The sequence below is a fragment of the Eupeodes corollae genome, chromosome 1 (assembly GCF_945859685.1).
Source record: "Eupeodes corollae chromosome 1, idEupCoro1.1, whole genome shotgun sequence".
Classification (NCBI taxonomy): domain Eukaryota; kingdom Metazoa; phylum Arthropoda; class Insecta; order Diptera; family Syrphidae; genus Eupeodes; species Eupeodes corollae.
Genome location: NC_079147.1, coordinates 151,222,495 through 151,239,359, shown reverse-complemented (window position 1 = coordinate 151,239,359; position 16,865 = coordinate 151,222,495). Strand labels below are relative to the sequence as shown.

The following is a 16,865-nucleotide window of genomic DNA, read 5'->3' as shown; positions in this document are numbered from 1 at the left end:
TTTCAAAAAAAAAATATATCAAAATATTCTTACCAAGAAATATAAAATTATTTTTATGTAAGTTTTGAAATTGCAACTCCTTCTTTGTTTCGGGTCTTTTTACCAAGGAAAATTTTTTTTCAACGACAAAAAAAAATCGAAAATTTCTTTGTCTCGACTGAAATGGTCGTTTAGACAATAACTATTCCGGTAACCGAACGTTTAATGGCTTTCACTGCTCAGAAGTTAGTAAATTACCTACCTACGCCTTTGTTCTTAATTTCTCTTTTTTTCTTTTAAAAGCTTTGCAGCTATCCAACGGCAGATAATCCTGCAAAACCCCTCTTTCCAGGATCATTGAACTCTATTGATATTGAAATTTTATATTTGAGCTTAAGCTTTTCAAAAACCACCTAACTCAAGTTTCTGCTTAATTAGGCCAGTCAAAAATTCTACACCCTACCCTCTCTTTGAGTTGCTGCTTGGAACGCACTCTTAAGCTTAGGAATGAAAAATCTACTACAATATTAGATAATATTTCTTATAAATTTTTCTTCTCAATCCTGTCATACCACTATCTCATTCATTCTTATTTATCGATGTTTATAAACATATGGGTATATAGGAATAATTCAGTCATCCTAACCAACAAAACCAAACATAAACATACGTCTATCCGATCAAGTTGTCAGTGCCGTGCGCCGCCTTTTTCTTATAATAATAAAAAAAAATATTCAAATGAATATTTCGGTAACAGGGCTTTGCCTTTTCCAGGTATAACGATATCTGGAATAGGCAAATGAACCCACGGACTTTCGTCTCTGTCGGTAGTGAATAAGACTATTATTTAGATGCACCTAAATAACCATCCTTGAGATAGTGCGAGGCTCGAGGCATCTAGTGCAAGGCCAAGTTTTAATTTAAGGTTCCGTTTGATCCGTTGTATATAAGAAAAATATCCCTCGACTACGGCAAGTCAACAAAAAAATATGTAAACAAAAAAGTTTGTTTACCAATAAAAACAGGCATTTTACCGTCGGGTAAACGAGTTGTTTTGCCGTCGGCAAAACATTGATGCTACCTGTGTAGCTCGGAGTGCTTTATAACTAAGCATATTGTGCGGTTTTCATGTTTTGTTTTTGAAATTCTCTTAGGTAGTGAATTATGAAAAAAATAAAATCTATTGTATAGAAAGATGTGACATTAATCCTTAATCATCGCCGGTGGAAATATGAAATGATTTTAAGGCAAATGGTCGTTGATCTTCATGAACGTGGGTCGCGAACCCATTTAACTAGCCGGGAGGCATACCAATTACATCAGATAAGTTAAACAAAATTTATGCAATTTGAAATCGTTGCTTTGTGGTTTGTTGTGTTTTATTTTTGCAGGGTAATTACTGCCGTATGTCTTTAGCATGGAAAATGCCTATGGATTTCCCTGCGCGTGTTTCTAATTCGTACATGCAGTTGCCAACTATTCTTCGTACTCGGGATTTAACGAACTTTGGCAGCAGTTTAGCATTAATTCCCTGGCCAAAATTGCTTTGGGAAAAATTTCGATGGAACACTTCTTGGCCTTCACGATACACCACCGGTTTTGACCGAGTATTGTAAGTATTTTTGGACTTAACGTATGCCCTTTGTAAATTTTCCGACAACTTCTGTCTGGCAAGCACGGTTTTCAGCTCTACAGGCAAAACTAACATTTCCGAATCTTGTAAGGCGTTCAAGTTTCGTAATATTCTATAAGCAGAACCATGTGAAATCATGTTTTGACCAAAAAGTGCAAAATACGGTTGGCAACCCAACGAATCGTGTGTATCGGAACGTATAGCACAAGCGATGCTTGATAAATGGACATCCCAATCATTTTGCTCTTTGGATATCAACACTCTTAGTTTACTTAAAACGCTTCGGTTAACCCTTTCGGAAATGTTAGCCTGTGGAGAATACAACGCCGTACGCACATGCTTTATGCCATAGTCCGCCAATTGAATAAGTTCTTAAACTCATTGGAAACGAACTGACGTCCGTTGTCGGAATGAATAAACTCCGGGGTCCCGAAAGTATGAAATATTTCTCCTTCTAAGAACTGCACTACTCTAGAAGCAGTAGCCTTAGGCATTGCCTTTAAAAAGGTGAATTTAGTGAAGTGGTCTACTACAATGAAAACGTACGCGTTTCCACGCTTTGTACGCGGATATGGTCCCAAGAAGTCGGCATAAAGTCGTTGAATAGGCCTTTCCGTCACAATCTGCTTGGTGATAGGTGGACGAAGAATCGCGTTAGGGGCCTTCACCATTTTACAGATTTCGCAATCACTCACAAATGTCTTGATGTCTTTTACCATTTTAGGCCAATAATACTTCTCTTTTATACGAGCATATGTCTTTGCAAAGCCACTATGACAGCTTAGCTTAGTATTATGAGATAACTCGATACACTTGCGAGTGAGTCCATCTGGTAACCAAAGACGCCACAACGAGTCTTCCTCGTTCACATCACCATTCCTGAACCTAACCCTTTTGTAAATAAATTTTTCCGATACAACTAGGTCAGGAAGCGCAGATTGATTAGAATCGATGTTCTTTCTTAATTGGGTATATTGCTCTGAATCAAATTCAACGGAGTCGAGATCGATCTCACCACATATAACTGTAGAAGAAACCTCATCAAGCCCATTTTCTCTCACTATAACTTTAGCAGAAATCTCTTCCATGTCCATACGAGATAGAGTATCAGGCACTACGTTGAGGGAGCCCTTCCGATGCTCAATGGAAAAATCAAAACCTTGGAGTTCTAAACTCCAGCGAGCGAGTCTGCCACTCAACTCCTTCATCGACATCAACCATTTAAGGCTTGAATGATCAGTTATTACCTTGAAAGGTAATCCGTCAACGTACGGCCTAAATTTTCGTATACTCAGAACTGCAGCCAGACATTCCTGCTCAGTAACCGTGTAGTTTTTCTGAGATTTATTTAGTTTCTTTGACATATACGCTATTGGTCTCTCGTAGTTGTTCTCATCAAACTGAAAAAGAACACCTCCCACTCCTTCCGAAGAGGCATCACATTGGATAATAAACGGCTTGTTGAAATCAGGCTGTGTCAATACAGGCGCCGAGGAAAGCGCAGTCTTCAACCTATTAAACCCGTCCAAAGCTTCAGGTGTCAACTCAAATTTTTTTGACTTTTTAAGACAATCGGTAAGAGGTGCGGCTAAATCTGAATAGTTTCGAATAAACCTCCGATACCAGCCAGTTAATCCTAGAAATCTCCTAACTTGTCTTAAGGTCGTAGGAACGGGGAAATTAACCATCGCCTCGATTTTGTCAGGGTCGGTTTTCAAAGTACCTTGGCCGACAATGTACCCGAGATACTTAATTTCCCGCATGCAAAACTTGCTTTTATCGAGGTTAATCGTAAGGTTTGCCTTCCGAAGAGCAGCCACTTCGTTAAGGATTTTAATGTGCGACTCAAAATCAGCCGTACAAATAAGTAAATCATCTAGATAAACAAACACATTCTCACGAATCGAACTTGGCACTACTTGGTCGATGACTCTGCTCATGGTTTGGCCAGCATTGCTTAAGCCAAATGGCATTACCTTAAACTGGTAAAGTGGTCTACCAGGCACGGCAAAAGCAGTTTTCTCTCTCGATCTCTCATCTAGAGGTATTTGCCAATATGCATCTTTCAAGTCGATTCCTGTGATATAATGTGTGTCCTTGATCCGGCTTAGTAATCCCTCTATATGAGGCAAAGGGTAAGCATCCTTAACGGTGACTGCATTAACTTTTCGGAAATCGAGACATAGGCGAACCTTACCTGGCTTTCTTACTAACACTACCGGGCAACTCCACGGTGAATTACTAACCTCGATAACCCCCAGTTCTAACATACGGTCCAACTCCTTATAAACCTCTTCCTGACGGACCGGAGACAATGGATAATGCCGGGATTTGATAGGGACAGCATTTCGTGTATCGATGACATGACAACCCAAAGTTGTCTTACCTAGCCCTAGCACGACAAAGTTAGGAAAAAGCCTCTTGACATTTTCAAGTTTTAGGTTTTGTGCGGGTGAAAGTTCTATCAGTTCAGCCCCATCCTTGAAGTTACCTTCTCCTTCGCTAGCATCGATGTTGGCTTGTATTTCGCTTATTTGAGGCGTCAAATTGAAATCTCGCCAAAAGTTCATCCCCAAATACAGTTTTTGAGTAAGGTTGGGAATCAAGTAGAAAGAAAGGGGTTTCGTGATACCATTGTACGTAGTCTGAATTTCGCAGTGACCAATTATATCATGCGACTTACCATCTGCAGTTCGTACGATATTTGTATATGGTTTCACGACGACTCCTATTCTTTTTGCCAACTCCCAACACTCCCTGCCTAGCGCAGATATGGATGCTCCACTATCCAATAAGCCAAAAATTGACTCATTGTTTAGCAAGACATTCGCATACATCCTGCCATCTGCATTTGAGGAAATGATAGTTTCTACAATATGTTTTCGAAATTTCTTTCGATTGCGAAACCGACGCCGGCACTTTTGAATGTGAACGCTGGCTAAACTATTATTTTTCCCGAAAATTCGAGAACGAACTTTGTAATAGTTTAGCTTGCGCTCATGAAGAGATTTTAGATTAAGTGTCTCACAGGAATGAGACTGAGTAACTTGAGGAATGAAAGGTTCTGTTCGTTCCAAGATCTTAACAGGAATACTTTCTTGAGAAACTTTCGAACAGGCGATGACATTATTAGGGGTATTTACTTCTGAAGGTGTTCGGGGGTATTTTTCGAGGAACGAATTTCCCCTTTCCGTTTTTCGTCCCTCGAAAAGTTTCCCGTATGCTTACCGCATTCAATAGTGGAGACCCCCTTTGCACCACATAAGAAACAGAATAAATTCCTTACCCGAGAAGGGCAAAAATGATAAGCGTGACCTTTTTCATCGCAGTTCCAGCACACATAATTAGCCACCGAAGTTAGTTTTCGAGCTGAAGAGATAGCTGCTATTTCCTCACCATCTTCAGCGACTTCTTCCTTTTCAACATCGACTGCGATTTCGTGAACGCTCTTTTGAAAAGAAGTTCGTTTCGCTAGGAACCTCTCAGCCTCTCTTGCTTTGTTCCTGAGCTCCTCAATATTCTTTACATTTGACGACAACAGAATTTCCCCTAATTTGTCTCTCGAATTATTTCGGATTACATGCATAAGTTTTCGTTCGTCGAACGGCTCTTTTAAACGGTCGTTAAGACCTATAACAGAGTTGTAAAAATCATCAAACGACTCTTTCAAACCCTGCTTACGAATCAACAATTTCATATAAATTTCTACATCGTCCTCTAAACGCCCAAATTCTTTCTTCATCGCCATCTTTAGATCGGATAACTTAGCTGTTGGGTTTTTCCGCAAATATCTCCACAACCACTTATTCGCTCTTCCGCTCAACAAAATATGAAAATTTGCTGTAACCTGTTCATCGGAATACGATGACGATGAATGCATGAGTTCGACTTTAAAAAGAAAATCTGAAACACTATCGGTTCCGTCATACTTTATGTTCCACCGATCAAGCCTACAAGATTCCGTTGCACTAAAATTTGATGGACTAGCGGAATTTCGGGGTGCAGGTGAAGGCTGGAACGGATTATTGTTTGCTTCCTCATTAGATGTACCTAAGGGGTTATGTGTAGCAGGGATGTTTTGTCCTTGAGTGGGAAAGTTCAAGGTCTCCAATTTTTGTATTACGTTCACCATGAAAACATCCATTTGCTGAAACAACCTGACTTGATTTTCTAGCATACCTTTCTCTATTCTCTTCGCTAACTCTTCCGTTGGATCTGCCCTTTGATTAACTACGGGATTTAAACTATTATTACCCGCCTCGTTGTCTTGAACTTCGTCAATGACCGCGGAATTATCATTGGACATGTTTGAGGTTGAGTTTGAAACGATTGAGTTTAAATTTTCAGAAAAAGAAAATGAATTATCTAAATCGAAACGATCGATACTATTTCTAAATCGTCGGTAAAATTCTTCAAACCTAGCTTCAGAGTGCGCCAAAATCACATTCAAATCGTCGTGAATTGAAACCCGACGACCTCTACTCATGCCGTTCTCAAAGACAACTTCTGCCAATCTTGGTTTCTTCAGATGTCACAAGAAAAATCCGTTGAAAATTTAAACCTTCAAAAAAAAATATCGAAAATTTCTCTGAACTCTAAATGTTCAGTTGGCTGCAAACCATAAAATAAAAAAAAAAAACAAAATCCCAATTTGAAATTGACAACCTCAATTTGATTTCCCAAAGAACTCAAAACAAAACTCCAATCGATTACTTCTTTGGTTCAAATTCCACCAATACCACTTGTATTAAAAATTATAAACGGGTATTGAAAATAAAAAAAAATAAATTCAAAAATATAACAATAATGTTAAAAATTGTTGTTTAAAAATAAAGAAGAAAAAATATAATTTTTCAAAGTTTTCCAAAAAATAATGAAAACTTTTTCTAATAGGTATGTTATATTTATATATGTATATCATGTAATGTACAAGGATGAGAAGATAAGATTTAAGAAGGGTGATTCCTGACCTTGAGGAAAAAGCCGTAGTTCTGTGAGCCGAAAAATGAGCAAAAAAAATTTAAAATATTCTAATATAATTTGCTATTGAACTTATTGTAGTCTATTTCTATGTAAAGTTTTCTCCTCAGTTTTCAGGACATCAATTGACAATCCTTCATCAACGAAGACCTCTGAAAACCTCGGAGAAATGAAATGAAAATATGTTGAACGGACTTCCGAATGCGCATCTTGCACCTACGAGTCTCTTTCATACATTGTTTTATAATTGAAGTGTGTGCTACTGTGCCCTGCTATTTGGATACTTGCTATGCAATTACCCAAAGACTCGGACTATCTAGCACCCACTCCATCTATTGATTAAATGTAAGATTGCATTTCCCGTATGGCAACGCGGTACCAAATGCTATACACTCAGTCACCGGGACTCACAAGGAACGTGCAAACACATCAACCAACGGATGTCGAAAATGAATTTAAAAAAAAATATTGAAAAAAAAATAAAATAAAATTTAAGTAAAAGTATTTAAAATTTTGTAAACAAAAATGAATTGGCTCAATTAAAATCTGTTGCCTCACCATCTTGCGATAGTGGGCTCCACGTTATGGGCGCCATTTGTAACGACCTATTTGCCTTCTTTTGATCCTTGCTGGCAATTCATTGAACCCTTAGCTCAGTGGTGGGTGTGGTTCTTGGACCCTTCAATGTCGATACAAAAAAAATATTGCCAGACTCTGCATCCTGGTGTTGATGATGCGCGAGACATCGCCTCTACCCCCCCTACCTTGGTTAACTCCCTCGCTAGAGTAACCCCTTTGAATGGCTTCTTCCTCCCTCAAGACATCACCCTTCTTATCATCATCCTCTCATCCTTTATACTAAAGAAATTACTCCATGATTATTCAACTAATATTCAGAAATAAAAAGATATGTACGTCTCAATTTCAGACATTTAAATATATTTTTAATTAGAAATTTGTTATTTTATAAAGCTACATATATCATATTTTAACTAATCTATTTAAATTTAAGTTACAAATACTAATTTCATTAAAATGATTCAATTAGGTAAGTGCACTAATAAAGAAAAATAATTCAATCTATATTGGCAACGCAAAGCACAAAATCTTAAGATTTGAATTTAAAAGTATAACCGCGTCTTCGGCTTATTACAATTATTTTGGATTTGAATTCCTTTTTTTTTCTTTTCTTTTTGATTACTTCACTTTAAGTCAAAAATCCCCTTTTCAAACCCACCCCACTAATTCGCGCAAGTGTTAAAACAATATATTTTTTATTATATATACATATAGGTATAAGTGCAGAATAAATAATTATCAAGTTAATCAAAAAGATATGTACAAACTTACCCCTTTATTCCTCGAGAAGTGGCCACTGCTGTTGAATAGAAGGTTTGTTGTACCCTGAGCAATCTTTCGATGCACTTGATGTTGTTTCCTTTTTTTTTTGTAGGTATTTGTTCACTTATATTTAGATATGTATATATTTCACTTCCGCGATTAGCTTTTACTTTTAACTCGGTTCGCGTGGTGATACTTAGAATTAACACCTTATTCTTTTATACTCCGAATTACCAAGTTATAGACTTTTTAGAATATTAAATTGATGTTAAAAAAAATGAATTTACGAATAAAAAAAATTTGAATATAAAAAAAATAATTTATGGTTTTGGCCGGGACTTGAACCATGAACTTCTGCTTTGAGCCCTTGAAACGATCAACGGCTTAAACCTCTCAACTACGGCGGCTTTATAAATTTCGGAGGTCAATCTTCGCACTTATGTGACCTTCCAAATTCCTATGGGTGTTGTATTAAAGGTGGATATGGAACGAAGTTCCTGCACTGCTCAAACTATACTTAGGCTGCTTGCTTTTTCCTTGTTACCCTGGTAGTTTTTATAGGTTGGCTTCTTCTTTGGGGTGTATTTAATAATTATTCCGGGAACCGGGATGAATATATCGGGCAGCCGTTATTTCCGACTGCCAATTTAAATTCTATTAAACAAAGAAAGTTAATACCTATCACTTTCAAAAAAAAAATATATCAAAATATTCTTACCAAGAAATATAAAATTATTTTTATGTAAGTTTTGAAATTGCAACTCCTTCTTTGTTTCGGGTCTTTTTACCAAGGAAAATTTTTTTTCAACGACAAAAAAAAATCGAAAATTTCTTTGTCTCGACTGAAATGGTCGTTTAGACAATAACTATTCCGGTAACCGAACGTTTAATGGCTTTCACTGCTCAGAAGTTAGTAAATTACCTACCTACGCCTTTGTTCTTAATTTCTCTTTTTTTCTTTTAAAAGCTTTGCAGCTATCCAACGGCAGATAATCCTGCAAAACCCCTCTTTCCAGGATCATTGAACTCTATTGATATTGAAATTTTATATTTGAGCTTAAGCTTTTCAAAAACCACCTAACTCAAGTTTCTGCTTAATTAGGCCAGTCAAAAATTCTACACCCTACCCTCTCTTTGAGTTGCTGCTTGGAACGCACTCTTAAGCTTAGGAATGAAAAATCTACTACAATATTAGATAATATTTCTTATAAATTTTTCTTCTCAATCCTGTCATACCACTATCTCATTCATTCTTATTTATCGATGTTTATAAACATATGGGTATATAGGAATAATTCAGTCATCCTAACCAACAAAACCAAACATAAACATACGTCTATCCGATCAAGTTGTCAGTGCCGTGCGCCGCCTTTTTCTTATAATAATAAAAAAAAATATTCAAATGAATATTTCGGTAACAACCGTATTAAATGTACGAGACAATGTTCGGAGATTAAGAAGAACCAAGCCTCATGAGCTGATGGGCTAAAAGCTACGGGAAAGTGTTATAACATTAAACTTCCCCCAATGCGATTTTAAAAATTAAGAAATAAAAATCATTTGTCGATCTTTCATAGATTGGTCCTGATTCACCGGTGGTTTTAGTGCGGTAAGAGTCCCACACTACTCGGTACCGATTCTTACCGAGTGTCTTTTGAAGATTTCCATCGGATATAAAAAAAAAAAAAAAAAAAAAAAAAAAAGCTACCTTTTTTAGGTACAAAAACACATTCTTGTGACCGACAAAGCTTACGATATTCGAAAAAAGTAAGAATTTTACTTAAAACTAGAAATTTTGGTACTTTTATTTAGATGTTTTATAAGAATCAATTTAAAATTCCACAAAGGCAACAACGATTTTGACAATTTGAATCTGAAATTGTTCAATCGAATTGAGTTGAATCATCTTACACAGACGGAATGAGAATGATAGTCAATTTGACTATCGAAAAAATGATAGTCAACTATCATCTTAGCCGATTCCACCCCAGAGGTCAGGTCTGTAAAGAGCGGTTATTCCGGCTCTCGGCCTTGCAGTTTAAATATAGGACCTGATCATAAAGGTTGAAGGTCATGCGTCAGGGTGACTTCCTGACCACGTAAAGAAAAGTTGCGAAGCACCAACAAGCCTCGAATACGGACGGAATTACTGTTGAAAACCCAGGCAAACGATTTAAAGACGAGCTTCAGATATAAACGTTAGGAATGTTACAGTTGTGTTTATAAAAATAGCAGTGCTGGTCACATTTTATTAGATTGTCTATTATTTAAATAACGGAAATTCTTACAAAACAAATTTACATGTTACTTGCATCTAACGGTCTTTCGTTTTCATATCAGAGACTTTTAGCTTGAAGTTATACTCTACTTTTCCCGGTGAACACACATTATTTCAAACTCTCTGGGTATAGAGTGTTCATAAAAATAGCAGTGCTTTTGATTGTATAATTAAATAGTGTTAAAAATACTTTTTTATTTTTCGGTTAGTAAATAATTTAAAGTTTTAAGTATTTGTAACATACAAGCACAGATAATAAATATACAGATGTCTCACCCTTATGGCGAGAAATGATATATGAAACTGAAATCAACCAAAAAAAGAGCTTTTTCAAAAAGTTCAACACATTCACTAAATGAATACACGAAAGCTATGTTGCTCGTCTTCTTTCCTATGAATGAAAACTAAGGCAAAGAAAAATCTGAAATCATTTTTGTATGTTCTTTTCCTCTCGTAATCCTAATGCACTGCACAGTAAAACATAATACACCAAGATCATTCTTCACAAATGAAAACAAAACTGTTTTATTTTGATTTTTTGTGTTGTGGTGTGGCTGGTGGTGATGCGTTGAAAATAGGTGCATGAGAGTTGATCGCTTGTCAACGACGAGAAACAAAAAATATTTACAGTTGTCTTTGGAAATAGAAACAAAGCTAGGACAAGGTTGTCTTTATAGCTCGAGTTCTTATTATCGGATATGTAAATGCTAGTTGCGTGCATTCATGTGAATTATTTTTTATGAATTCATCTTTTTCTTCAATTTTGTAAAATCTCCACAAATACATTTTTCTGTTTTATATGTTTTTAAACGTAATGGATTGTTGTTGACTGGTGTCAATTGGATGATGAGGTACCTACATACATATGTCCAATGTACATGTATGTACCTCAATGTACATAGGTATTGTGTCAACAATTAAAATAATATTTTTTTTCTAGTTTTAAAAGAAATGATCTTATTTTTTTTATTCAAAAATATACATAACTTCCTCAAAAATGGACAAGTAGATTTTGTGCAGCAAAAAATGAAATATGTACTGTTTTCTGTTCAAATAAGGGTCTTCCTGTAGATTTGTACTGTCTGATTTGATGTTTCCTTGACATAACTGTATAAAAAAAAACGTGTTCCTTTTTGATTATTGTAATGGGTCCGATTTGTCGAATTGAAAGTTTTGACATTTCTCAACGTTTTAGGGTCCCTATAGTGGAAATAAAAGCATTTTGGGAAAATGTCTGCGCGTGTGTAACTACGTTCGTACGTTCGCGACGTTTTTTTTGCTGTCCATAGCTCAAGAACCAGAAGAGATATCGACTTCAAATTTTGTTATACTGATAATAATGTAGAAAGATGCTGAAAGGAATCTCAAGAAAATTGCGTGGGTGGTTTTTTTTACAATATGAGTTAAAACAAAAGGTGAAAATTTTGGTTAACCCTAAATATCTCACGAACCAATAACGCTAGAGACTTCAATTAAATTTTATAGGTATATTGTAATGTCTATGTAAGGAAGATGGTTGGGCAAGTGTAATCCAAGTTGATCTCTGAGAAAGTTAAAACCGCAGGACGAACGTTCGCGTTAAAATAAGTTTCGCAAAAGTCTTGGTGTTTTGATTTATACCTTCCATTAAATCGATTTCTCTTTCGAGAGAATTCTTTTCATCAGACCAAAGCCTTTTTTTACTCTTTTTAAGTCGACTAATTTTCTGTAACATGTTTATTTTAGATTTTAGATTTGTCATATTTTTGTATTTCTCCAGAAAAGTACCGTTATTTTGTTTTTAAGTTTTCTCCAGAACTAATGAACCGATTTTTTTTCTGCACAAGCCATTATACTGTCTTAATAATATTTAATGATCAACAAATTTATTACTTTTTATATTTAAACAGACTCTTTGGATACATGAGCAGGTTCGTGCGATCCAGTCAATTTCAATTTGACAAATCAGACCCATTACAATAACTTCCTATGGGAAGTTAAAATTAGAAAACACAGAAATTAAATCATCTGCACATTCACTTGCCTACACGATATTTTCTTATAGCAATACATACAAACAACTTCTTCTATTCTACTTACCGGACAACTAACAATCGACATTCACAAAAAAAATATACAAAAACAAGATCCAACATTATCATTATCACCCCTTTCTTCTTTTACGCACCAAAACGCGCATAAAAAAAAGATATACGTACATTTGTTTGCAACGGACCAAACTTTGTTTTTGTATTCGTTGGCAAACAAAATAACAAATGAGAAGAGAAAAGTTTCTAGAACGAAAAAAAAACATGCATGGCAAAAAGAGCTTTCTCAGCTTTATTTTTAAAAGCTCTTGTCTGTTAAGGCTTGTCTGTTAATAGAAAAATGTGTTTCATTTTTTTCTGCTGGGATGAGACATCTGTAATACAAGCATATACAAAAATTAATAAATATTAGCTCAAAAATAAACAATGGGACGGTGAAGACATTGCACCGAAGAAATTCGAAAACTTAGTTTGGAGGGAAATACATACCTACCAAAATATTCAAGACATCCAAGGCTGCTCAGCAAAAATGGTCAGTAACGCATCAAAATAGCAAAATAAACCGAAAACGCTAGGCCCAAAAAGGATGACTACTGAATAAACTGACAGTTAGCAAAACAGAACCCTTCCATAGGCTCTAGGAAAATAAAAAAAGGACTTTAATTGTCTGTTAACGTGTCACAATACAAAACCGTCTTTTTTAAGCAAAGTTACTAGCCCGAAGTCCACTCAAGGTACCATTCTTGAACAAAGAGAATGTAGTTAAATAAAGTTAAAGCACATAGAGATTAGGCAACAGAGAAATAGAGGAATATTCTGTGGAACGATGAAAGTCGTCCTTTTTGGGTCCAAGGATCGTCGAGAATATGTGACACGACCCTAAAATGCAGCAAACGATCCACGGTACACTATAAAAACAGTGAAGCATGGTGGAGGAAAAATTATGATATGGGCTTGCTTTTCATACTACGGGGTCGGGCCTATTTATCCCATCGGGGTTTATAATTGATGCAACCGAGTATGTGAAAATAATCGAGGAGGTTATGTTACCAGGGGGGTTATTATGAAAAACGAAACTCGTTCAAAATAACGCTTATTCGTTAAATTGCGATTAGAAAAAACGATTGTAGTGGCACTAAATCGTCAAATTGCGATTAAGAAAAACGAGAATCGTAAAAATGACGATACTCGTATTTTTATTTACGAGTGCCTTCAGCTTTCGTTTTGGGGGTAGATGTCAAATCTCATTTATTTTTTTGTTTTGTTAAGTGCGCAAAAAAATGTAAGTAAATAACAAATAAAATTGTCAAAAACATACAAATAAGTTATTTCTTACCTTCTAGGCCTACAACTAATGCTAAGCAGTTGGATTTGCTGGTAGCTTTTATGGAAACCAATCCAAACATAGCAAAAAATTACTTGCCGACGAGCCAAGCCAAAGCCAAATCCAAAATTCTTTGGAAGGCTTTGACTGATAAGCTAAATTCATGCGGTCCTCCAGAGAAACCAATGGATGGTTGTGTTTATGATTAATTCTGTTCTTCGTTAGGTATGGAAAGATTTTAGGTACAATCTTAAGCGCAAAATGCGTGGAAGGCTCATTGGGTTCGATGAATCTCTTAAAACTCTTCTTTTTATACGCATTTCCTCTTCTTCGTTAGTTTGGGATTCATCTTCGCTTTCAAGGAAATAGTCGCAGTGAAAAAACATTTTATAGAATTTATGCAAATTACATTTATTTTTGAAACTTCCTCGACTTTATTTATATTTTGACATTTGTTAATAGGAGTGAAGTTAGTTGCTCCTTTAAAAAATTATCATTTTTCGTTTTTGCCTGGCAACTTTTTTTGCTTTCTATTTTCGTATCTTATAATCGCTCTTCACCATGACTTTCGTTTCTTCGAGTTTCGTTTTTTCTGCCGTTCGTTTCGTAATTCATAATAAGGGCCCAGAGGAAATGCCGTTTGTTTGGGTATACCATCAAGACTATGACCCAAAGCATACCTAAAAAAAATGCAAAATCAGGGTTTGCGCAGAAGTAGTTACCCGTTATGGAGTGGTCCAATAATACTTATTTTCTGTTATTATGAATAAAATATTTTAGTTTGTTATTAGAATTTTAATGAAATATATTATAACTTTGATATTGAGGGCCTTTGAGAGCACTGCTATTTTTATGAACACAACTATAGGTCTCTTAATAGACCATGTGCAGCCGAACAATAAGCGGAGGTCCTAGACTGTTATAAAGCAGATATGGGCCTGCAAAAAGAGCAAGAAAAACATCAGATTTTAAGTTAACTGGAACTGTAGTTGCATCTTTTAGGAACAAAAAGTTCATCTTGAATGGACTTAAGAACACGAAACTAAGATAATAAACATTCATTAACACAGTGAAATTATTCTCCGCCATTAACCGAAATTTACCTTTCTATAACTTTGTATTTCTCCCGTATAATTTTCCAACCGATTCGCTTTCCACTCAGGGACCCATGCAAAGTGAAATCGAAACTATTATCTTTCGATTTATTTTAAGTTACTTCTTTTAAAACACAATTAATGGTTGCTGTTTCTTTTTTTTATTTCATTTGGAAAGTTTTACGAGCAAAGCGGAAGGAAGAGCACTTTCAGAAATAAATACAGAGTAGGCACCCTGATAAGGCAAATTCATGTAGTGCTAATAAGTATGCCTAGAAGTACGTGTATTACGGTTGAACTCTTCAAGGTGAGAAATGTAACTGGCTATTTGACTAGACTAGTCATTATAACAGCGATGAAATAATTACAGGCATAAAATATTTCGACGTTGCTTGAGAGATGAGAATGTTTCGGTTAGACAACGATCACCAATTTTTCTACGGTTTCTCTTTGAAATTCAGTCTAACGACCGAATTATAGGCCGATATCGGGTCGGAACAATTTGGACGACATTCTCGAACGTTGGACTGCATACACTGCTTCCGACTGCGGACGATATCGGTCTAGAGTCTAAATTTGTAAAGCTTGGATGTAAAAATAATTTTGTTAATGGAAGATTTCATAGAAATATTTTCGATATTCATTCCGTCATACGTCAACGTATGGGTTAATGAAATATTTATGCAAAGAAAGGAACTGAAGGTTTGAAATCTTTGAGAAGTTAAATGTTGATTTTAAGTTATAGGGTATCAGGTCGGAATTCTGTTGAAGTTCCCGGTTGCAAAAACAGCGAGGAATTAGGCTGTGATACCTCTAGCTGAGGTTCCGTATCATATTTTCGGCTGGGGTTCCCTATTTCATTTGATTTGCTTAAAATAAAAGTGAGTCGTAGTAAGCCCAACAAGACTTTTTGTTTTCGGCCGCACCACCAGATCTTCCAGCTCCATTGCAGTTAGTGTACTTTTTTTTGGATTTGGGCTCTTAAAATACTCCATTTTTTCTTTATATGAGAAACAGTCAGATCCATCTCTGAAGAAATTTCGGCCCATAGCTATTTAGCAATGTCTCTGTTGTTATAAGTTTTTGAAAATGTATCTATTATTTTTCGTTATTTTTTTATATTTTTTTTCGTGAACTTTATGGTGTGAATTGACTCGACAAAGACAAAAAATCCAAACTTGTTTGGATTATGGCGGTTGATCGGTTACTATCTGGCGGTATAAGACGATGCCGCTTTCAGTGCTATAGGCGCTTCTTTCCTTTCTATATGTTTCGTTCGAGCGAAATTTGGCTGATAACGGATTAAGTGTACGCGAGCCATAAGTGATCCAAATTGGTTGTTGGTACGTCAGGTCAAATATTTAAATTATTCTTGACTTTCGGTTTATTTACTAGTCAGATCAAAACGATTGAAAAACTCGACGCAAGTACCACCCATTGATAATAGCATTCGGGGAGTTTTAAGCTTTTAGATTTATTATTTTACCATTTCTCAAATAATGAGTGAAAATGACTATGAAGATCAGAAACGAAACAAAACCTAAAAAAATGTATGTATATTCATTAATTTGTGTTCAGAGGTTAGAAATTCAAACATAATCTTAATTATTGAAGAAATATGGTACGATCAATAAAGTTTGATGAGCTTCAAGTTTTAGTTTCCAAAAACTAGTTTAAAGAAAGCATTTTTGTTTAGTTCGTTTTTAATTTATGTCTTTTTATACCACTTAAATAAAATTGAACACAAACAGAAAAAAACCAAGAATGTGACTCCAGTATAAAATTATTATCAAATGATTTATGCCAACATTAAAACTACTTTAATATTGTAAACTTCTTTTTGTGCCAATATCATCAAGTATTTGCCTCAATTCTTCGTCTTCGAAACGTCCTTCAAGTGATGGAATTAAAGCTTTTGCTTCTTCTGGTGCTTCGGGACAAAGATTACCCAGAGCAGCTAATTCGAATTTATGTAATTTTTTTTGCATGAGTAAGCTGAAATAAAATTTAATGAAATATTTCAAACAAATATAACTTAATCCAATTATAACAAACCTTCGAACTGCAGCAATGGTTTCTTTATTTTTGAATTTACGAAAACTATCTGTATAGCTGTAGGTTTTCATAAAGACCTCTGAGAACTCTTGTTCCTCGTCCGCCGATTCATTTTGTCTTTTCCTATGATCCAATAACATATGGACTTCAGATA

General features: G+C 35.5%; 2 protein-coding genes and 1 long non-coding RNA gene across 4 annotated transcripts in view; 1 reads left to right on the top strand and 2 right to left on the bottom strand.

The window, feature by feature from the left end:
• Positions 1-16,865, bottom strand: part of LOC129943098 (ras association domain-containing protein 8) — a 447,741-nt gene that overhangs the window by 391,343 nt on the left and 39,533 nt on the right. The window lies entirely within an intron of this gene.
• On the top strand, positions 13,295-13,989 carry LOC129943112 (uncharacterized). The gene is made up of 2 exons (XR_008781166.1): positions 13,295-13,520; positions 13,582-13,989. It is a non-coding gene; the product is annotated as an uncharacterized LOC129943112 (long non-coding RNA).
• Positions 16,477-16,851, bottom strand: LOC129945736 (DNA-directed RNA polymerase II subunit Rpb4). The gene is made up of 2 exons (XM_056055621.1): positions 16,712-16,851; positions 16,477-16,651 (listed from the first exon to the last, which is right to left on the bottom strand). Exons 1-2 carry the CDS (start codon positions 16,849-16,851, stop codon positions 16,477-16,479), a joined length of 315 nt encoding a protein of 104 aa, XP_055911596.1.

Bases quoted from the DNA above. Each gene is read 5' to 3' on its own strand.
- LOC129945736 (XM_056055621.1), bottom strand. From the start codon at position 16,851: ATGTTATTGGATCATAGGAAAAGACAAAATGAATCGGCGGACGAGGAA. The intron at 16,652-16,711 runs GTTTGTTATAAT...ATTTTATTTCAG, and splicing joins ACCATTGCTGCAGTTCGAAG to CTTACTCATGCAAAAAAAAT.